Source organism: Chaetodon auriga, chromosome 24, assembly GCF_051107435.1.
Source record: "Chaetodon auriga isolate fChaAug3 chromosome 24, fChaAug3.hap1, whole genome shotgun sequence".
NCBI classification, from domain to species: Eukaryota; Metazoa; Chordata; class Actinopteri; order Chaetodontiformes; family Chaetodontidae; genus Chaetodon; species Chaetodon auriga.
In genome coordinates, this window is record NC_135097.1 from 8,073,416 (window position 1) to 8,092,242 (window position 18,827).

Below are 18,827 nucleotides of genomic sequence, written 5' to 3' on the forward strand. Positions count from 1 at the left end.
GAAAGAGGATAATCTGCAACATGAAGGAAGAAAACAGTGTCATTGTTATCACATGAGCTAGTTGGACCCTGCAAGACGGCAGTGACTGTGTCTGGTCAGCAGGGGGGGTCACACACATCATGAGATAGATAGATAGATAGATAGATAGATAGATAGATAGATAGATTGTTCGTTACAACACTCACATAAGCAGACAAGCCTGTTGAGCCACTGTAATTACACTTCTCTGCTCAGCAACAGTCAACCACAGGCTTCAGCGTGTCTGACAACAACACAAGTCTGTGGTGATGATGACAAAGTGCAGATCACTTATTTACTGTTGCCCAACACATTGACATGAGTTGTTTTGTCTCAGACCTGTGATATATGGAAGCCCATTTATGCCAAAAAAAAAGTAAGTTATGACGCACTTAAGTCACACATTTGACTTAGTAACGCATATTGTTTACTTAGTGAACCTTATCTTTAACTTAGTATAAGACTGGGAAAGTTGTGGAATGCTCCAAAAACACCTGTTTGGAACATTTCACAGGTAAACAGGTTGATTGGTAACAGGGTCTATTGTTGTATTTTTTTGTCTGAATACTCCACATCATAATAACAACTGTGTAATTTTATTTATTTGAGATAACACAAAAAACTGCAGCAATAATATATTTTTTCCATGCAAACAAATTAGCTCCTCTCCAATGTTTGCAGTGGCATTTCTATATCGTTTTTGATTTAATAAATCTTAATTTTGACTTAATCTCAGTTTTGCAAAGTCATAACTTTCAGTTAGCATTTCAAAAATTTACATTACTACTTTTTTCTAACTTGGTCTCACTTTAAACTCAGTATCTCACAATTTTAGTCTTATAGTCTCACTTTTCTAAACTCACAATCTCATCAGTCTGACTTCTCTTCGGTATTCTTATTTCTATCGTGTGTTATTTTTAACCTGTCATCTCACCTGTCTTGGCAGGAATGGACTTCCATAGGACGCAGCCTTCTTCACACCTCAACAAAAGCACAACAGACAAAGTTGTCAGACGAGAATATACACCCACTCTCTCTGCAAATGAAGCTTACATTTCATTGAAACTGAGAAGTCACATACACTTACAGAAACTGGAGAACTGAGGGGGAGAAAATGTCCACATGGCCTCCTGTGCTGTAAAATATCAAATATCAGAGTTACATTACAGGCAATTAAACTGCAGAATATTGAGTTTACTTATGGAGTTGAGTCTAAAATTTGTATCAGGGACTGTTTTTTTTAGTCTGCCCTCTAATTTTTTTTTTGCAGTGTCCTACTTCTAAACCACAACTTGCCATGAGTAAGAAACCCGGAAATAGAGAGATGTGAGCTGGAGGGTTGGACCTCGTGTATGTGTGTGAGTGGAGAGAGAGAGAGAGAGAGAGAGAGAGAGAGAGAGAGAGAGAGAGAGAGAGAGAGAGAGAGAGAGTAGTACTCCGGTCGGCACCCTTGGGAAGAAACATCCAATCAGCCGGCTGCCATCTGATTTGATCTGATTCATTCGGGATTATCGAGCCGTGTTGATCAATAAGGATACTTTGTTCCAGAGGAAACTTTGCGCAGAGCTTTACGCAGCATCCTCTCCACCGGCGCACGGACCAACCCTTTTACTTGCCTATAACATGGTCATAACGCAACTAACACCCCCCTGCGCCCATTCATAAGCGGTGACAAGTCGTGTTTTGGCTCGGATGTGTCGCAGAGGAGGCTCAGATCAGGCACACGGTGTCCCCTGAACAGAGAAGAGAAGTGAGCAGGACGAGCTGCGGGAGGAATACAAATTGTACTTGTGAAAGAAAAACGTCCGACGAGAATAATGAGGCGAGCTGTCGGCACGGAGCGCTAAACACCGAGGAGATTCAGAGTTTTTCTTGCCAGGCTGCTGCTGCTGCTGCTGTCCGCGTCCAGCCCCCAAAGAGGAATAAAAAGAGATCCTGTGAGGAGATTTGTGCGATCTAAACGGAGGGATGACAGTCAAGCTGGACTTTGAGGAGTGTTTGAAAGACTCTCCGCGCTTCAGGTAAGAGTCTCACCTGTGCTTCGGTACTGATAGTCATGTGGTCCTTAGAGGGGGAGGATGAGCTCTGAATCCCGGCTGCAAAATATCAAAAAAGTGTTAAAATTGGAGCAGAAAAAAGCAGATAAACCCCATTAAATTTATTAAAAAAGAAAAAAAAAAAGAAAAAAGGGACACTATACTTTAATTATATAAATTTTTCAATGTCTGCACTGCACTATCTTCATGTTAGTGACATGTCAGACTCCTGGAAAGACTTTAAAGGTCTTCATTGTTTCTTTATTAGTCAGTTTGAACTGTTGATGCCAACAGTAAGCTGTCCCTCTGGGTCTGAGGTCAAGCCATGCCATGTCCCTGCTAGTGTTGGGGGTCAATGAAAGGAATGAGACACTACATGCAGGCCTGCAGGGCTGACAGCGCTGATCTGAGGTCTGATGTTGCAGCTCCGAGCTGCATTTCAGTGTGTCAGTGAACCACAGGAAGCCTGTGTTGGCCCAGGAAGTTCAATATTGTCGTTCAACATCTTTAAGTGGAAATATGAGTGATGTTTGACGCGTTGTTTCTGCCTTTTTCTGAAATCTGCAAAGATCCCAGAAGCTTTCTTGGCACTGCCCATGCAAAGGCCTTCTTACTATCTTTAGTTTAAGCCTATAAAAATTCATTAAAAGCCTCTAAAGGTCCAAACTGTGCTGTCAGTGTAGCTCCTCTGCACGTCAGACAGGGCCTCCAATCAATCGTCTTTCAACACAGTGTCAGCATCTGGTGCAATCAAAAGGGAAGTGTGGCTAAATTGGTTTTGCAAGCAACTGAAGAGAGAGTTTGGCAGAACTTGGGTGTGCCCTGCCCTGATAGTTTCTGGCCGCCTGCCTGAGTCACAGTGGCTGGTGTCGTCTCTGCCAGCTGATTTGGCATATTTAAATCCCGAGCCTCCCTTTTCTCCCTCTCTCTTTCTCCCAGTTGCCCATATTGAATTTATGAGTCTTGCACAGTGGTGGAAAGTTTGACTTGTGGCAGCTGCAGTGGTGAGGTCTCGTGTCAGGCCGAGAGCAGAGGAATGAAGGGAAGGAAAGGAGGCAGGGAGGGAGGGAGGCTCAGGCATTTAACAAACACTGTCAATCAAACAGATAAGCAGAGCGTGTGATTAAAAAAAAAAGATAAAAACTGCTCCGACGGCTCAGGACGGCCACTCAAATGTGCTGCCTCCTGTTGCTAGGTAACGGCGAGGCAGGAGGGCAACAGGAAGTGAGGCGAGATGTGCTGAGGTGATCAACAGGAGAGACAGGAAGTGTGTTTTCTGCGGGGAGAACCACGGCGGAAACTCAGTTTTAGCTCGGCCTTAATTTGCTCGCTCGCTGCATCCACGAAATGTGACACCGATGAAGAGAGAAATGATCCTTTAACGAAGGAATCTTTTCTTTATCTTCCTCCCTGCTGGCCTCTCGTAGGCGTTTCTCTATCCTTTCTTTCCTTCGCTCCTTTGCTGACTTGTCATTTGCTCGCATTTCAAGGGGACATGACCTCAGACTTTGATTCAAACATCCCCGCACTAACAAACACAGAAACACAAACAGTTACTGTCTGTCCAGGCCCTCCTCTTTTGTCTCCCCACTCTTTTTTTTTTTTTTTTTTTGTCTTCCTCCGTCTCTCTCTCTCTTTCTGTCTCTCTGTGTCTCTGTACTGTTGGTGGAAGGCAGCGGAAACCACATGGTTGAGCCGTTGGTAAAAGAAGAGATGAGATGCAGAAAGAGATACTGACTGTGACGCTAATAACTGACAAACCAGCTCTGCACAGAACCTCTGAGGCGCCTTTGTGCGTCTGTGTAGGAGACGTTTGAGAAGGCCTCAACACTAAAGGGCATTAATCCATTACTAAGACAACTTGCAAGAGGGCCCACACATTTCCATGACTCTACACCTAAGCTCCATTCAAACCCACAGAAATCTTGTTCTAAAATTCCACTCGAGAGCTCAGGTTCCTAAAAATACCCAAAAATGCCGCGCTGAACGACAGTGAAGCGAGTATAAAAAGATGCACAGGAATTTTCCGTCCCATAAAACCACAAAATACACAGAGTCGTTTGCATATGTGCGCGAAAGCTTGAGGGGAAACGTTATGGAGGCAAATCAGGGTCAAAGAGTTAGAAGAAGTTTGAAAAGTAAAGTTGAGGCACAGACATTATTTTGAACCTTAAAAAACTTGATTACTTGATTTGTTTGACACTGGTTGCTCTCCGTAGAATGAACCGTGAATATTAGCACACTGGTGTTCCTGTGTGACAGGAAGTCAGTTTACGGTGACCTTTGACACCAAGAGTTTGTGCATGACTTTGTGTATTTGTGTGTGTGTGTGTGTGTGTTTCAGAGCTGAAATCGAAGTGGTCCAGAACGATGTGAGTGAACTTGAGACGCGATTAGACAAGGTGAGATACGAGCACCTGCATCTACACACACTTTTAAAATGTCATACTGAGTCATTGTGCTACTTTAAGGAACTTTACGTCTGACACACACACACACACACACACACACACACACACACACACACACACACACAGGTATCAGTTGTTGCTGGACACATGCTCCTCATGCGAAGAGGCACTGAAGTGAGAGGTGGGCGGTGATGGTTGAGGTATTCCACCTGACAGCAAGCAGGAAGTAGCTGCAGGTGCTGCTTCCCCATCGTATTGTCTGCCAGCGGAGAGAACTACTTTGTTCTGCTTTGATGGGACGTCATAAATTCCCACTGCGTGTTTGTGTTCATACATGTTACAGTTTCAGATCTATTCATCTGCTGACCAGATCACATGCTGCGTTTCTGTTCCTTGATGGTACCAAATGAGCGTGATTCTGTGAGTTTTGTGACTCTAGAAAGCGCTTGGTTCGTTTAGCGTTCCCTGCAAAGCGTCATACGAGTGAGCGATTTATGCGAGGCAGCAGGGAAATGTATGGACTCTAAAAAAACTGGACTAACTGGCTTGAAGAGCCTCAGGCAACTTTACCTGCTCTGTGCAAGTGTCCTTGAGCAAAAAGCTGACGCCTTGCCAGCGCCAGTGCTGCTGCTCTGTAGCTCAACTCTAACCTTACTGCCTAAGAAAGGAAGAGAAATTTCCCTTCTTGCATGAGTACCACACATTTTTATTGTGACATTAGAAGTCATCCTGTTTCCTGCTCTGCCATGGTGCCATCCTACATGGGACCACGCTCTAACATGCCTCGACTGCAGACAGATAAAACAAGTAGACGTAAACTTTTAGACCACGGTGGAAGAAATAAATAAATCCTTTACTGGCAGAAAAGTTCTGCCACAGTGTATAAATAATCTGTTAACAAGTAAAAGTTTTATCCGCTGCCTGCTCAGAGGAGATTGACTGATGTGATAGCTGGTCATTATTACTATCTGCCCCGCTGTGGCTTAGCAGATATGATGGTATCAGTGTAAATGTTGGATAAGCTAAAACAAAACCGAGTCGGTGGAGACCAAAAACTGAACAAAAAAAGAGTAAATATTGGACTTATATTTGTCAGGTGGCCAGAAATATAATAAATGCCAATGCTGCTCTGAGCCTGCTGGATGTGTAAAAAGGCCGTCAGCTAACGCGATTTTAGCCATAACAGCTTTATGTCATTGTTGTGTTTACAGCTTGTACCACTTCAAAAAATCTATGAATGTACCTTTACTTTCCAGTACAAATGTTTTGTGTTTTTTTTTTTTGTTTTTTTACTGGAAATTACTTTAAAAACTGCTTAATATGTAGGCTAATGTTGTATGTACAGTAACTGTTGTAGCCTATACGTGCCTCAGTACGCGTCTTTGTGTAAACTAAAAAAAAAAACCATAGTGTGTTTTTGAACAATTAAATAATGGCGGTATGTAAAATCCAGCTTGTAAAATCCAGTAATACTCTGGCTCTAATGCATTTTAATGAACTCCAGACAGTATTTAACAGAAGCTGGAGGTTATGTTCACCATGTGCAGTGATTATGTTCGATTAGAATAACCTCTCAGCTCTGGCTGTTTCATTGCCTTAATGTGTGGACTCCTGGAATAACCCCTCGTTATGTTTAATTATTCATACTGATTATGACCGGCTGTTTGGCACTTCAAGTGTTTCTTGTTTGAGTGGTTGTTTGACCGTGGCGCTGCATGTTTGTGTCGTCCAGCTTGTGAAACAATGCCAGGCCATGCTGGAGGCGGGCAGGGTCTACTGCCAGACCAGCAAGAGCTTCGTCAACGGCCTCCGCGAGCTGGGACACAACTGCTCCAGGGACAAGATGATGGAGGTGAAAGCAGCACAGGGGCATACGAGTCATCACAGACTGGTTTATTTATCTTTCTGCAGAGCTTAATCTAAAATTCTTCCCTGCAGGAGTGTTTGGACAAATTTTCCAAAAAGCTGTCGATCATCTTGGAGACGCAGGGGGTGAGTCTGTCTGTCTGTCCGTCTGGACCGTTCACTTTCTGTCTTCGCACCACAGTCTCCTTTCCTGTCATGACATGTGTCAGCTGCACTATGTGGTAACGTGGTCATGCATTTGACACGTTCATCAGTGGTCTGTGCTCGCCGTGATAGAGTTGCGTCTCTCTTATTCCCTTTCAGGAAATGATTGAGACCACACAGAAGTCAGTCAAGATGAAGCTGCAGACCTTTGTCAAAGAGTGAGCGAGCTGCTTTGGTGGCCTTCTCTGTTTGTTTCATCTGATCCTCTTGTTTTTGGTGCCTCTCTCTCAGCAGCATGAGTACACTCAGCCACCTTCTTCGGCCTGAGTCACTCCCCTGCACGTCTGCCAAAATATAGCACATGAAAAAAATATTAGAGGCCTATGATCCTTCATTTTCCTCCTCCTCGCACACTGGCTTGCAGTCTGTTCTTATTAGTGGGAATGATACGGTGGATTAGACGAGAGACAGAGGATGTAGCATGTGACAATCGAGATGAGCTGGATTTTTTAGGCAGTGACATTTTGAATGTGGTTAAACCCTCTGAGCTTGCAGGCCCGTTATCAAATGGTAAACAGGCGTGCATGAAAGCTGATACTGTTTTCTTCAAGTAAGCTTTATTGAATATAACACGCAGGAAAAAACATAACATGAATAATACATGACACAGCAAGTTCTAATACGCTATGATGCAGTAGAATATAGTAATATTACAGAAAAAATAGTCCAATAATGAATAATGAAAAATGCCTCTATTCAAATAAGAAGAAAAAAGCAAGAAAATGGAACCAGACCTTCAAGAACAACCTGTTTTCTCCTTTAAAATAAATAATTTATTTCTATTTTTTTAAGCATCTATTTATTACAAGACAATAGCTAACATCTGCAGTTTCTTCAAGTGAGAAAATTTCTCTTTTAACTTATTTGTCGGATAAAGCTTAAATCCTCAGAAGCACCTCAATCACACCAAACTCTTATTTTCTCGCCGTCCTGTCTTCCAGGGACGTGCGTCGGTTCAAGGATGTGCGCAAGGAGTTTGAGCGCAGCAGCGAATCCCTGGAGGGGGCGCAGGTGAGGAACGCCCAGGCCCCACGGGGGAAGCAACACGAGGTGGAGGAGGCCACCAATGCCCTGCTCAATGCACGCAGGGCCTTCCGGGCCGAGGCCCTGGATTACGTCCTGGAGGTGAGAAAGAATGCGGGGTGAAGTGAAAATCGTACATTTATTGCGGATGTTCATCGCCATCAATGTATCATCTGTGTGTTGGTGCCTGCATGCAAACCAGAGTTCCTCTGGGCTTAGTATTAATTCATTAATCTGCATGTGTGTGCATAAAAAACATACGTAAAGAGGATCCTGTTCAGCTCAGCAGCCTGGATACATTATACAAGAGCTCGTCTGATTACAGTTGTGCTTTTGCTGCTTTGAATGATAACAGGTTTGCCTCGAGGCTTCACTCCAGACTTGTGGTTGTGGTTGTCAGAGGTTTAACTGGCCAGAGAGTTTTTTTGGTTATGGAAACATGAACTGTCTCTTACCACGACTTCCCTTTGTTTCAGATTAATGTCATTGAAGCCAAGAAGAAGACTGACATTTTGATGGCAGTGAGTACATGTTGACCTACTCTAAGTTCATTTTGCTGCTTTTCTCAATACGTGGGGTCTTCATCTTTCACAGTGTATACTACGCTGACCGACGACTTGGCCCTCGCTGTGCTGTGTGTATCCTGCTGGATTTGCTCAGGATATCTTCACCGTATGTAGGAAGACTTCTTGTAAATGATTTCTCGCGCTGTCATGTCAGATGCTGTCGCTGATGGAGGCCCAGGCCCAGTTCTTCCAACATGGCCACCAGTCTCTGTCAGAACTGGACGAGTATCGACAAAAACTGAACGAAGAGGTAATCGCTTGTTAGAGCCCGATTGATTCAGTTTCCTTTGATACAATCTTTGCACCGCAAATCTATGAGCAATCGTGAGGTTACATAATGCACTCGATGACAGAACTGACTGTACAAATACTAACTAAATACAAAACATCTGGGCAGGAAAAGAGACTCTGAGCCTGACAAAGTCTTGTGTGGAGTGTTTGGTCAGAGTCCGAAAGAAGGAACATTGTCTGATTGTCGTGTGGAGCCTAAAGATGTTGTAAGCGGGGCTTTAACCTTTATGCCATGTCAACTAGATATGTGCATCTATCAGTGTACTTATCGTGCATTAACTATAGATTATATACTATACTTTAGTATAAACTGATATTATCATGAGATATAAATTATTACACAGAAACAGTTCAGTTTAGAAGAGCTGGTAATCTCAGCATATCTCCCAAAACCAAACTCATCTTTCCACCCTGTCTGAACTCGGAGGCGTTACATGACCAAAAAAAAAATCCTCTGCTCAAAGAAATACTCATTCACTACGAAAGAAAGCAGCTCAAAGGTCAACATGTCCGACTGATAACACGAAACAAAGACTGTATTTAAATGGCTGAGTTTGATGTCACCGCCTGCTCGTGGAATTGCAGATGTCAAGACTTCTTGTCCATGCTGGCTGAAAAGTTGAGGCTGAAAGTGAAGCCTTGACCTTTGAAGCAGCACCACAAAGTCATTTTTAGAAGCTTTAGAGCTTTTGACCATATTTTACAATCCCCTGTGACGGATTTGACTACTGTCTCTGTATTGTTTGTATCTGCTGCTCAACATCGTAACGACAAGGAGTTTTAGAGACGATGACCCCAATGCAGGTTTCAGACTTATCAGAAGGTTTTGCAGATAGTTTATGAAACAGGAAATGTTTGTTTTGGCTCAGGGATAGACTAAATATTGCAAAGATATGTTGAATGTTAACAAAAATATGGTCCCTTTAATGATAAGATCCAAAAAGTCATTTGGGCAAATTACGTTAGATGAGTTCTTGGCATCTTTTTAAGGCGGGCAGAGCCCAAGAGTCACGAGATGACATCACACCGTCATTGTGACAGGAAGACGTGAGCAACAACAGGAAATATTTCACATGGCTGCGTGTGTGTGTGCGTGCGTGCGTGTGTGTGTTTGTGTGTGTTAGTTCCTGCGCTTTGACTGACCGAGCTGGGCAAACTTTTTGCAGGGTCAAACATCAGCAGTATGATTGTTGAGAGCTTCTCTTAAAGGTAGAGAATTTAAAACAGGAAATGAATTTGTCAGCATTCACTTGCTGAATCAAACCACAACACAGCTCATCCTGTTTCAACAGGAAACGATAGGGCCGAGAATAAGCAGATGAGAGAGAGAAAGAGAGACACTGAGGAGACACTAAACAGACTCTCAACAAGAAAAAACGGCAGTGTTGTTCCTCAGTTTGGCACAGGATGTAGGAAGCGGCTCGACTCTTCCTAATTCCTGTTTCCTGAAGAGCAAAGTCTGCAGGAGCGATAACCTGCCCTGAACTCCTTCATGTCTCTCCATTTGTCTTTCTCACAAACATGTAAGAGAGTGGAGAAGGAAAGAGGGGAAACTAGTCATGACAGAAAACACATAAATGGACAGAAATAGAAAAAGAGAAACAAATGTACAAACCAGACTCCATGCATTTTTTACAGGTTTTTAGATCACTCATTCATCATCATTTTATGTTGCAGGATTATTTAGGCTTCCCATATACTCTGTTTGTTTAAGGATTGGGTCATGTTAAAGGATAGAGTAAGTCCTCATGTTGTTAATTAGCCTGCTGATGTGTTACTGAGCAAAGCACTTAATCGCTTCCTGTTTGACGAATCTGTTAATGTAGCTGAAAGCTTAATGGATTATACATAAGAGCTCTGTAAAACTGTTGATGTTGGCATTCTGAACGTGAAGTGAAATGCATTTATGAGAGATGTTATAACAAGGAGAATAATGTACACCATTTAAAAATCAATGTGCATGTGTGGAGAGTGACCTCTGTGCCTCTGTGCTTTGACAGCACACTCAGTTTGTTCTAAACTCTGCCCGGGAGAAGAGGGACATGGAGCAAAGACATTCTGCTATTAAGAAAAAGGTAATACATTCACAAAAAAAGCACAGTTTTACATACATGAATATCTCAGAATTGCTTTTTTTAAAACCACAATTAAAAGAAGATACAGAAAAGGGCTTCTTGAATATTTCTAGGACGTGTCCTATGATGACTCCATCATGGATTTCAACGCCGACGCAGCTAACGGGATCGCAATGGAGGGGTACCTCTACAAGAGAGCCAGCAACGCCTTCAAGACCTGGAGCAGGTACAAGTTTACCCACAAAATGTCTCACGCAGAATGAGCTGCATTGTCTTTCATGCTTTTCTCCCACCGCACATCTCGCTAAAAGGACTCAACTGTCCACTGTGCTGCAGAATAGTTTCTGACTGTGAGCTGCGATTTGTCTTTTCTTATGACCTCCTCATGTTCTTTCTCCGCTCCAGGCGTTGGTTTTCCATTCAGAAAAATCAGCTGGTGTATCAGAAGAAATTCAAGGTGCATTTCAAATTCATGTCATTATTTTTAAAGAGCTTAGGTTTGACTGGACAAACATAGAGCAAACACACAAACGTGCGTAATAACGAGCAGACTCTTGACCTGCGCGTGTGTCCTCTCTCAGGACCAGCCTACAGTTGTGGTGGAGGACTTGCGTCTTTGCACAGTCAAGCCCTGCACGGAAAATGAGAGGCGATTCTGCTTTGAAGTGGTCTCGCCGTCAAAGTGAGTGTGTGTGTGTGTGTGTGTGTGTGTGGGCGAACATGTTGGTGTGCATTCATGCATATGTGTATTTAAGCTGATTTTCATCAGCCCTGAGTGTGAGGATTAGAGCGTCCTGCGAAAGTGTGCGGTGTGAGGTTTTTTCCATTTGTTTTTCATGCACCGAGAAAAGAGGTGATCACAGTGTGTGTGTGTGTGTGTGTGTGTGTGTGTTTGTGTGTGTGTGTAGGTGTTGTTTGTTGCAGGCAGATTCAGAAAGGCAGCAGCAGGCGTGGATCAGCGCCGTCCAAAACAGCATCGCCTCAGCCTTTCAGGAGCGCAGAGAGGACCCACACAGCCCAGTGAGAACACACACACACACACACACACACACACACACACACACACACACACACACACACACACATTATCTTCAATATCTGCATTTTTCAGTGGGAGTTTAATCCGAGGAGCTGTGTGCCTTTGTGTGTCTCCTCATTCCTTTGTGTGTGTGTGTGTGTGTGTGTGTGTGTGTGTGTGTGTGTGTGGTTATCAGAGACAGCGCTGCAGCTCGATGTCTGCGAGCAGTTTGGGAGGAGGAGGGGGAGGAGGAGCGGATCAGGAGAGCAAGGGCTGCAAGGCGCTGGAGGAGGTTCAGGCCATCCCAGGGAACAAACAGTGCTGTGACTGCGGGGAGCCCGGTCCCGATTGGGCCTCCATCAACCTGGGCATCACGCTTTGTATCGTCTGCTCAGGGATACACAGGTACACACACGCACGCACGCACGCACACACACACACACTCACACACACACACACACACACACACTGTTGGCTTGAAACCTCAGCTTTAATGTTTTTCCTCTCAAACAGGAGCCTGGGAGTCCATTTCTCCAAAGTACGCTCCCTCACTCTCGACTCATGGGAGCCAGAGCTCGTTAAGGTGATTTAACCTTTTAGCTGCAGCAGCTTCACAGCCTCGTTACCGCCTTTTCTGTGTTAACACAAAAATACTCATATAATGATTATGTAATGCATTATGCAATAGTTTACTTTAAATAAACTCTCCAAATGGAGCAACTAGCTCTGACATATATTCACATTTTTTCTTGTTTCCTTCCATCAGTTGATGTGTGAACTAGGAAACACAGTAATCAACAGGATCTACGAGGCCCGGATCGATGAGATCACCATCAAGAAGCCCCACCCCTCCAGTCCCAGGTACCAAACTATCAACGTTAACCAACATTAAAGGAGCATTTCACTGATTTTACACGTACAAAGTGCAGCTCCTTCTGTGAAAACACTTGTATAATGTCTCGTGTTCGGTATTCAAGATGGTCTGCCACAGATGGTGAACCACGCACGCGGGAAAGCCGTGACGGTCGCGCTGGTACTTGCCTAAAAGTGCACGTTAAGTGGAAATGAATTCGTTCACGCTGCTGGAAAATCTTGTTAAGGGAAAACCAAATCTGATGAAAGAGAAGATTAGTCCAGATGTGAAAAGAAAAAATGAATCACGTGGAGTTAAGTGACACGCACATTTATAGATGCTTTTTACTCACATATTAATGCATTTATTTATGGATTATTCAACTGATTTGGGCTTTTACTTGTTTGCCTGTTTTCAAAATGAGTCGTGTTTGGATTCAAAAGCACGGCAGCGGACAACAAACCTGTCTTCGAAGGAACGTCTTCCCAAATGATAAAGACTTTGCAGCCACTTTTATCAAGATGTTGATCCAACGTGACTGTAGCTGCAAAAACAGCAGAAATAAACAGACGCACACTCTTCATCTCCTCCTGCTGTTACATTGACGGCATTACAGAAAGCTTTAGCTGTCTGCGGGCGCTCGGTTTGCACAATGATTGAAGACTAACTCTCTAATGGCTCCAGTTCTCCATGACTCAGTTTTAAAAATGTCCCCTCTGCAAACACCAGTGCGGTTTACAGATTAGTATATCAGCTGCCTACAACTTCGCTTGGACTTATTTCTTTTACTTCCTCTTTTCTCCTCTCTGTTGTGTCACAGCAGACAGGAAACGCCACAGGTACATGATATCGATGGTTAACTTGAGTCTCCTCCGGAAACTTGCTGTGAGGCTGCATGCTTTCTGCAGCATGAGCTTTCAGTCTTGTCTTGTCTGGGTTTACTATTATTTGACTGCTTTTTAGTCGAGCTCCCTTTTGGAATAGTGCTTTTCTGTCGAAAGGAGGCACTTTGAGTCCTAAATAGACGTCGTTTTAACTGAATTTATGACTTCATTAAAAGACAATGAGTGCCTCAGGGATAAGTGTTTTGCATTCTTGCCTCACAGCTGCGCAAGCAAGTTGTGGTTGTGTCAAAGTGAGAACTTGTAAAGCCATAAGCACGATGGCAAATGAGGCCCTGCATGTCAGCTTTTGTTTTCTACGCTCTCATTTCATAACACAGACTGCTGAAGAGATATGAGTGACATGAATTCCCTCCGTCTCTCTTATTGCCTCTTTCTGATCTATGACATCTGTCCCTCAGAGGAGACAAGGAGTCGTGGATCCGATCAAAGTATGTTGAAAAGAAGTTCATCCAAAAGCTGCCCGAGACCGGCAGGGGCACCCTGCTGAGGCGATCCAGCGCCAGGAGGAACCGAGCGACCACGCAGGACCGGACCGTGCAGCGACCGCCGCTCAAGCCCAAACCAAACCGAGCCACTCTGCCTCGGGTCACAGGTAAACACTGACAGACGGAGGGGAACCAGTGGGCTTTTAAAGGTCTGATAACTCCCCTGGTCGCTCGCTTGTTGTCCAGTTCAACGCTCAGTTACTCTTGCTGATGTCGACAAAACACAAACACACACACACACACACACAATCCCCCATCTTGGTGATCCAGCAGAAGTTGCTAATCCAGAGGGTGATGTTGCAGTCAGCAGGATAAACCAGTAATCATGTCTCTCTCTCTCTCTCTCTCTCTCTCTCTCTCTCTCTCTCTCTCTCTCTCTCTCTCTCTCTTCCTCAGGGCTGAGCCCCAGTGACCTTGTCAAAAACAATACAAGCTTTCACAAAGGTGAGATAAAACACACATACACACACACACACACACACACACACACACACACAGATGCATACATCTGACAACAAACACAAGCTTGAACTGGAACATTTTGAAAAATGACAAGTTCTCGAACCGTCTGCTCCCCTCAGACGTGGATGAGGAAGAAGAGGATCTGAGCGGACTCCACCCCGGGGCGCTGCTGTACCGCTCGGCGGCGCTGCAGAACTTCCCCGTCATGGCCGACGCTTTGGCCCACGGAGCCGACGTCAACTGGGTCAACGTGGGCGAGGAGTCCAGCACGCCGCTGATCCAGGCCGTCTCAGCGGTGAGGACAGCATTCAACATTCAAATGAAACTGAAAATTCGCTGAGCACGTTCATGCTCCGCAGGGGATGAACTGTTCCCATTTTGAGCTGTCCTTTAGCATCACCTTCAGGTCATAATGTTCTCTAAATGTTGAACTCAAAATATATTAAAACTGCCATGAAATTTGCTTACTTGGGAGAAAACCCCTCGGGATAAATTTTACATTTTTAGCCCCATGACAGGAAAAGAACTTTGCAGCCTTCAGGGGCCTCTAGAGGGGCTTTATGCATTTAGTCTTGTGGTGTTAACCTGTTTGGATGAAGCGATAGCAGGCAGAGGTTCAGAGAGGATCAAAGAGTTTGTGTGCATGTAGAAAAATGGAAATGGAAGCTCACATGTTCCTGTTTCCTCACCAGAACGCTCTGGCAGCCTGCGAGTTCCTGCTGCAGAACGGAGCTAACGTCAACCAGGTGGACAGCAACGGGAGGGGGCCGCTTCACCACGCCACCATCCTGGGTCACACTGGGTACTGTCCTGCTCACACACACAGTCCCATTTCAGAGAAAAAAACGGCCACAAACCGACAATAAAAACTGACGCAGTGGGGAAAAAAAAAAAACGTGATGCAAAGTGAACGTTTCGGTCAAAGGGTCATCATGAGTGCAACTGACAGACCGCGCGACTCTGGAGACAAAAATAGGCTTTGAGACTAAAAGCAGTGACCAATCTGACAATGTGAGACACCAACACAGATCGCTTTCTCAGGCAGAGAAGCAAGCTCAGAAATATGAACGCATTACTTTATATACGCACACTCACAGAAAATGCACTTCAGGCGCAGCGCTTAAAACCATTAACGAAGCTAAATATATTCACCCTGTTTGCCCAAATGACATTCGTGTGCTGCTTGTAGTGTGAAATCTCAACACAAACAAAACAACACCCTGACATAAAATACAAAAGAGTCTCTTAAAGAGCTGCGAGCAAGCTGGAATCATAAAGACTTTTTTGCAGCTCGACTTTTTATCTTCCTTTGTGCAGCTGATTTATTGGTGTTGGTGTCAAATGTTTCATTTCAGAGCAGTGCACAGTTGCCCTCTGTGGCTCTCCAGCAACATGTCGACTAAGTAAGATTTGCCAAATGAACGTGGTTCTTTATCTGGCAAGCCCAAAGCAGGAAAATGAAGATAACATGGAGTCCTACCTGTACTGCTTATCAGGAAGTCGAGGCAGAATCTGGCTCTAATCTCCTCCGGCCGGGGTCAGTTTGCAGATTTCTGCTGTGGAGCATAATTTAAGAGTACAGTTCATGAGCAAAACAAGGCACTAAAAGTCCTCAGCGTGCATTCCTGTTTAGATTAGACAAATTAGTCAAATGATAAATTAGAAAATGAGAGTGGTCCAGACGTCACCTCTTCATCATGCTCGTTATGTAATGGTGTGCGCGGCTGATGTCTGAATGCGTGCAATGAACGGCTGCAAACATAGAAGAAGGGGAAATCTTTAGACCTTAGTTCCTCCTCTTGAAACCCAGGTAAAGCTCCTGGGCCGGTGGGAAAGTTCCTGCAGTGGAAGCGGCTACAGAAAGCAGTGGTTACAGTGCCAGCGGGGTCGGGTTTCTCATTTTAAGAGCTGGGTATCTGTGCCTTATGCGCACTCACACTCTTTATGTGTCTCTTTGCTTTGCCAGCTTGGTTTGTCTCTTCTTGAAGCGGGGAGCAGACTACAACGCCACAGACAAGAACCAGAAAGACCCCATAACCATTGCTGTGGACAACGCCAACGCTGACATCGTCACTTTGTGAGTATTTGAGAGAAGAAAAACCCGCCGTGTGACCACCAGCTGTCATCCGCAGCCTCTTCTCTGACTGTTCTTCTCTGTTTCAGGCTGCGGATCGCCAAGATGAACAAGGAGATGCGGGAGATGGACGGAGCGTTTGGCCAATCAGGTCACTCAGGGGGGCAGGGATCTGGGGGTTCATTGGGCGGGACTGGAGGTGGGCTGGCCCACACCAGGAAGAGCCTCCAGGCTATTAAAAATCATATAAGTGGCTGGGCTCTGGGGGGGCAGAACGATTAGTGGAGATGAAAATCAGCCCAGGGTCAGAGCCAGGAAGTGAGACTGGAACGAGCCTGTTTTTGGTTGTAAGCTAGAAGGAAAATGACATGTTTTTGTCAAGTTGTTATGCATCAGAAATCACTGGTTTCGCAGTGTCATGTGATGCTTATCTGCAGCGTCTGCAGGGAAATTATCCTGGCCTCCCACACATATCATTCAAGGAAACATGCGTCATCATTTCTAACAAAAAAAAAAAAAAAGGAAAATTGCCTTCATTGAGACAGCATAAAATCCAATTCTTAAAGAGGCAGGACACAGGGTACAGCAGTATAAAGAGTCTCAAGGGCGTAGCTGAAAACAGACGTATTGATCAGTGAAGACAGGAAAACGTCTTATGAAACAAAAAGAAGGGGCATCGTGAGAGACATTCTTGCACTTTGAATTACAAACGCACATCATGCTGCACTTTGAATCCCACAATATCTCCAAATACCTTGTGAGTGGAGAGTGCAACACGTGGGTGTTTGCAGCGTCTCGCTGTTGTATAACTGAAGCTTAAGAAAATGTGTATATAATAGATCTTTGTCAGGCCTATTTTTTCTCATGTTGTATATGTGTGATGTTTTTATATACAGTGCGTACAGCGTGCTGGCTTTATCATAGTTTTTATCAGTGTGTGTGTGTGTTGGACTGTCTTTTTCAGTCCAGTTTTATAAGCTAAATATAATGTTCAGTTTGGTTCTCAAGGACAATACTTTCCTGCTATTCTGTGAATAGTGACGCAGTTTAAAGTCTGTTATATATTTGTATTTATCAGAATTTCATGCTGTCAGCCAAGTCCAAGAGCTCTGCGCTGTAGCTCCTGAGCTTCAGATTAGCCGTGGGTTTTGTTTGCATTTTGTCATGTTGGCTCCTTTTCAAGCTGCAAAGTCCATTCTTTCACGATTGTCCTTTTAATCAGCGTCAAGGCTTTTGTTAAGTCTCTTGTCGTGTTCTCGTGTTCAGTTCACGAACCCGGCTTCGCTCGTGAAGGAATGGATATGAAGTGATGCTTTTGTCTGCTCCAAACAACTGCTGGTCAGTATTTGACGTGCTGTGCTTTATCGTTGTGTGTCCTTGTCGTGTGCACTCATGTGCCTTTGCCTTCTGCCCGCTGAGATGTCCAGCTGGTCTCAACTGCTTGTGCAGTGTGCCACCTACTGCAAACTAAGAGGTAAAGTGCATGTGCATGCCCAGATGTGTGTTTATTTGTTCAGTTGCATGCTTCTTGCTTTAGGGCTACAACTCTAAATGTGTTCAGGAAATAGTTGGGTTTAGTTGCAGCTATTAAAACTGAATGTGTCCTCTTCGAAATGACGTAGCTTTTGATGAAAGATGTCCAAACACAGCTGTGTCACATTAGAATGGAGGATGTGAAGCCAAGTTTAAGAATCCAGAAGAGATGGCATTAATGTGAACATGATGTCTTAAGCTTAACAGCTTTTAAGAGTTGCACTCTTAAAAACAACATCAGCTTTAAGGCTCATCCGTTCACCTCTGCTCTTTTCCAGGTGATGAAACCTACCAGGACATCTTCAGAGACTTTTCACACATGGCCTCCAATAACCCCGAGAAGCTCAAACGCCGCAGCGCAGACCCCAAAACTTAACCGGCTGCTGCCTCCTCTTCACTCTGCTGTACAATGCCACGTTTCACACGTCAGCCCTGCACACTTTCAAACACACATACAGGAAACATGCTAGTATTCAGTTCACAGGCATGTGGACGCACACATTTTCCCTGGCTACCTGCCACGTGTTCAGTCATAGCTCAGCTGGTGTTGACTTCAGAGAGGATGAACGCACCAAACAGTGAATTCTTTGTGTGGACACGTCAGACCAGAACAATTGTGCCCAAGTGGGAACACTGGAACAGCTTTATGAGACCAGCATGAGGTGTCTTTATGCGTAGCAGAGGGTAACACCATCATTCTGCCAAGATTTCCTAATTAAATCCTGTAAATCTGTTTTTTTTTTTAAAGCTAAATCCGTTTTTTTATGTTCCTCTGCCATTTCTATTGAGTTTTTACATGATAAAGAGAACTGCAAATGGACATGACTGTTCGAAAGAGTAAAATTTTTAGCTCAACAGTCTTCTGTTGGATTGTAATGTAGACATATTTTTACATTTGGGACATTTTTTAGACACTGTTCGTGTCCGTTTTGTCAAACTGTATGAGGTACTTGAGATTCATGAACAAATAAACCACAACACAAAACCGACTTTTAAGTGTCTTTAAA

The 18,827-nt window shown here is 44.2% G+C and overlaps 1 protein-coding gene across 2 annotated transcripts; it reads left to right on the forward strand.

Annotated features, from left to right (window-relative positions):
* The first annotated feature begins 1,419 nt into the window (after positions 1 to 1,419).
* acap1 (ArfGAP with coiled-coil, ankyrin repeat and PH domains 1) lies at positions 1,420 to 18,809 on the forward strand. 2 transcript variants are annotated; one of them, XM_076724922.1, is made up of 23 exons: positions 1,450 to 2,039; positions 4,399 to 4,456; positions 6,198 to 6,317; positions 6,404 to 6,457; positions 6,635 to 6,693; positions 7,477 to 7,660; positions 8,035 to 8,079; positions 8,279 to 8,374; positions 10,416 to 10,490; positions 10,604 to 10,716; positions 10,896 to 10,947; positions 11,072 to 11,172; positions 11,399 to 11,510; positions 11,705 to 11,913; positions 12,022 to 12,091; positions 12,275 to 12,369; positions 13,665 to 13,858; positions 14,148 to 14,195; positions 14,333 to 14,508; positions 14,906 to 15,015; positions 16,180 to 16,290; positions 16,377 to 16,438; positions 18,099 to 18,809. In XM_076724922.1, the coding sequence occupies exons 1-23, from the start codon at positions 1,987 to 1,989 to the stop codon at positions 18,194 to 18,196; spliced, it is 2,295 nt and encodes a 764-aa protein (XP_076581037.1). In that variant the 5' UTR covers positions 1,450 to 1,986; the 3' UTR covers positions 18,197 to 18,809. The 2 variants fall into 2 exon arrangements, with proteins under 2 accessions (XP_076581036.1, XP_076581037.1); XM_076724921.1 differs by lacking the exon at positions 18,099 to 18,809 and having other exon boundaries at positions 1,420 to 2,039; positions 16,377 to 16,793.
* Positions 18,810 to 18,827: the final 18 nt, after the last annotated feature.

Excerpts from the sequence above, each read along its gene's own strand:
- acap1 (XM_076724921.1), top strand. The coding sequence starts at position 1,987 with ATGACAGTCAAGCTGGACTTTGAGGAGTGTTTGAAAGACTCTCCGCGC. Across the intron at positions 10,717-10,895 it reads GCCTTCAAGACCTGGAGCAG|GCGTTGGTTTTCCATTCAGA; the intron begins GTACAAGTTTAC and ends TCTCCGCTCCAG. Across the intron at positions 12,370-13,664 it reads CCCCACCCCTCCAGTCCCAG|AGGAGACAAGGAGTCGTGGA; the intron begins GTACCAAACTAT and ends TCTGTCCCTCAG.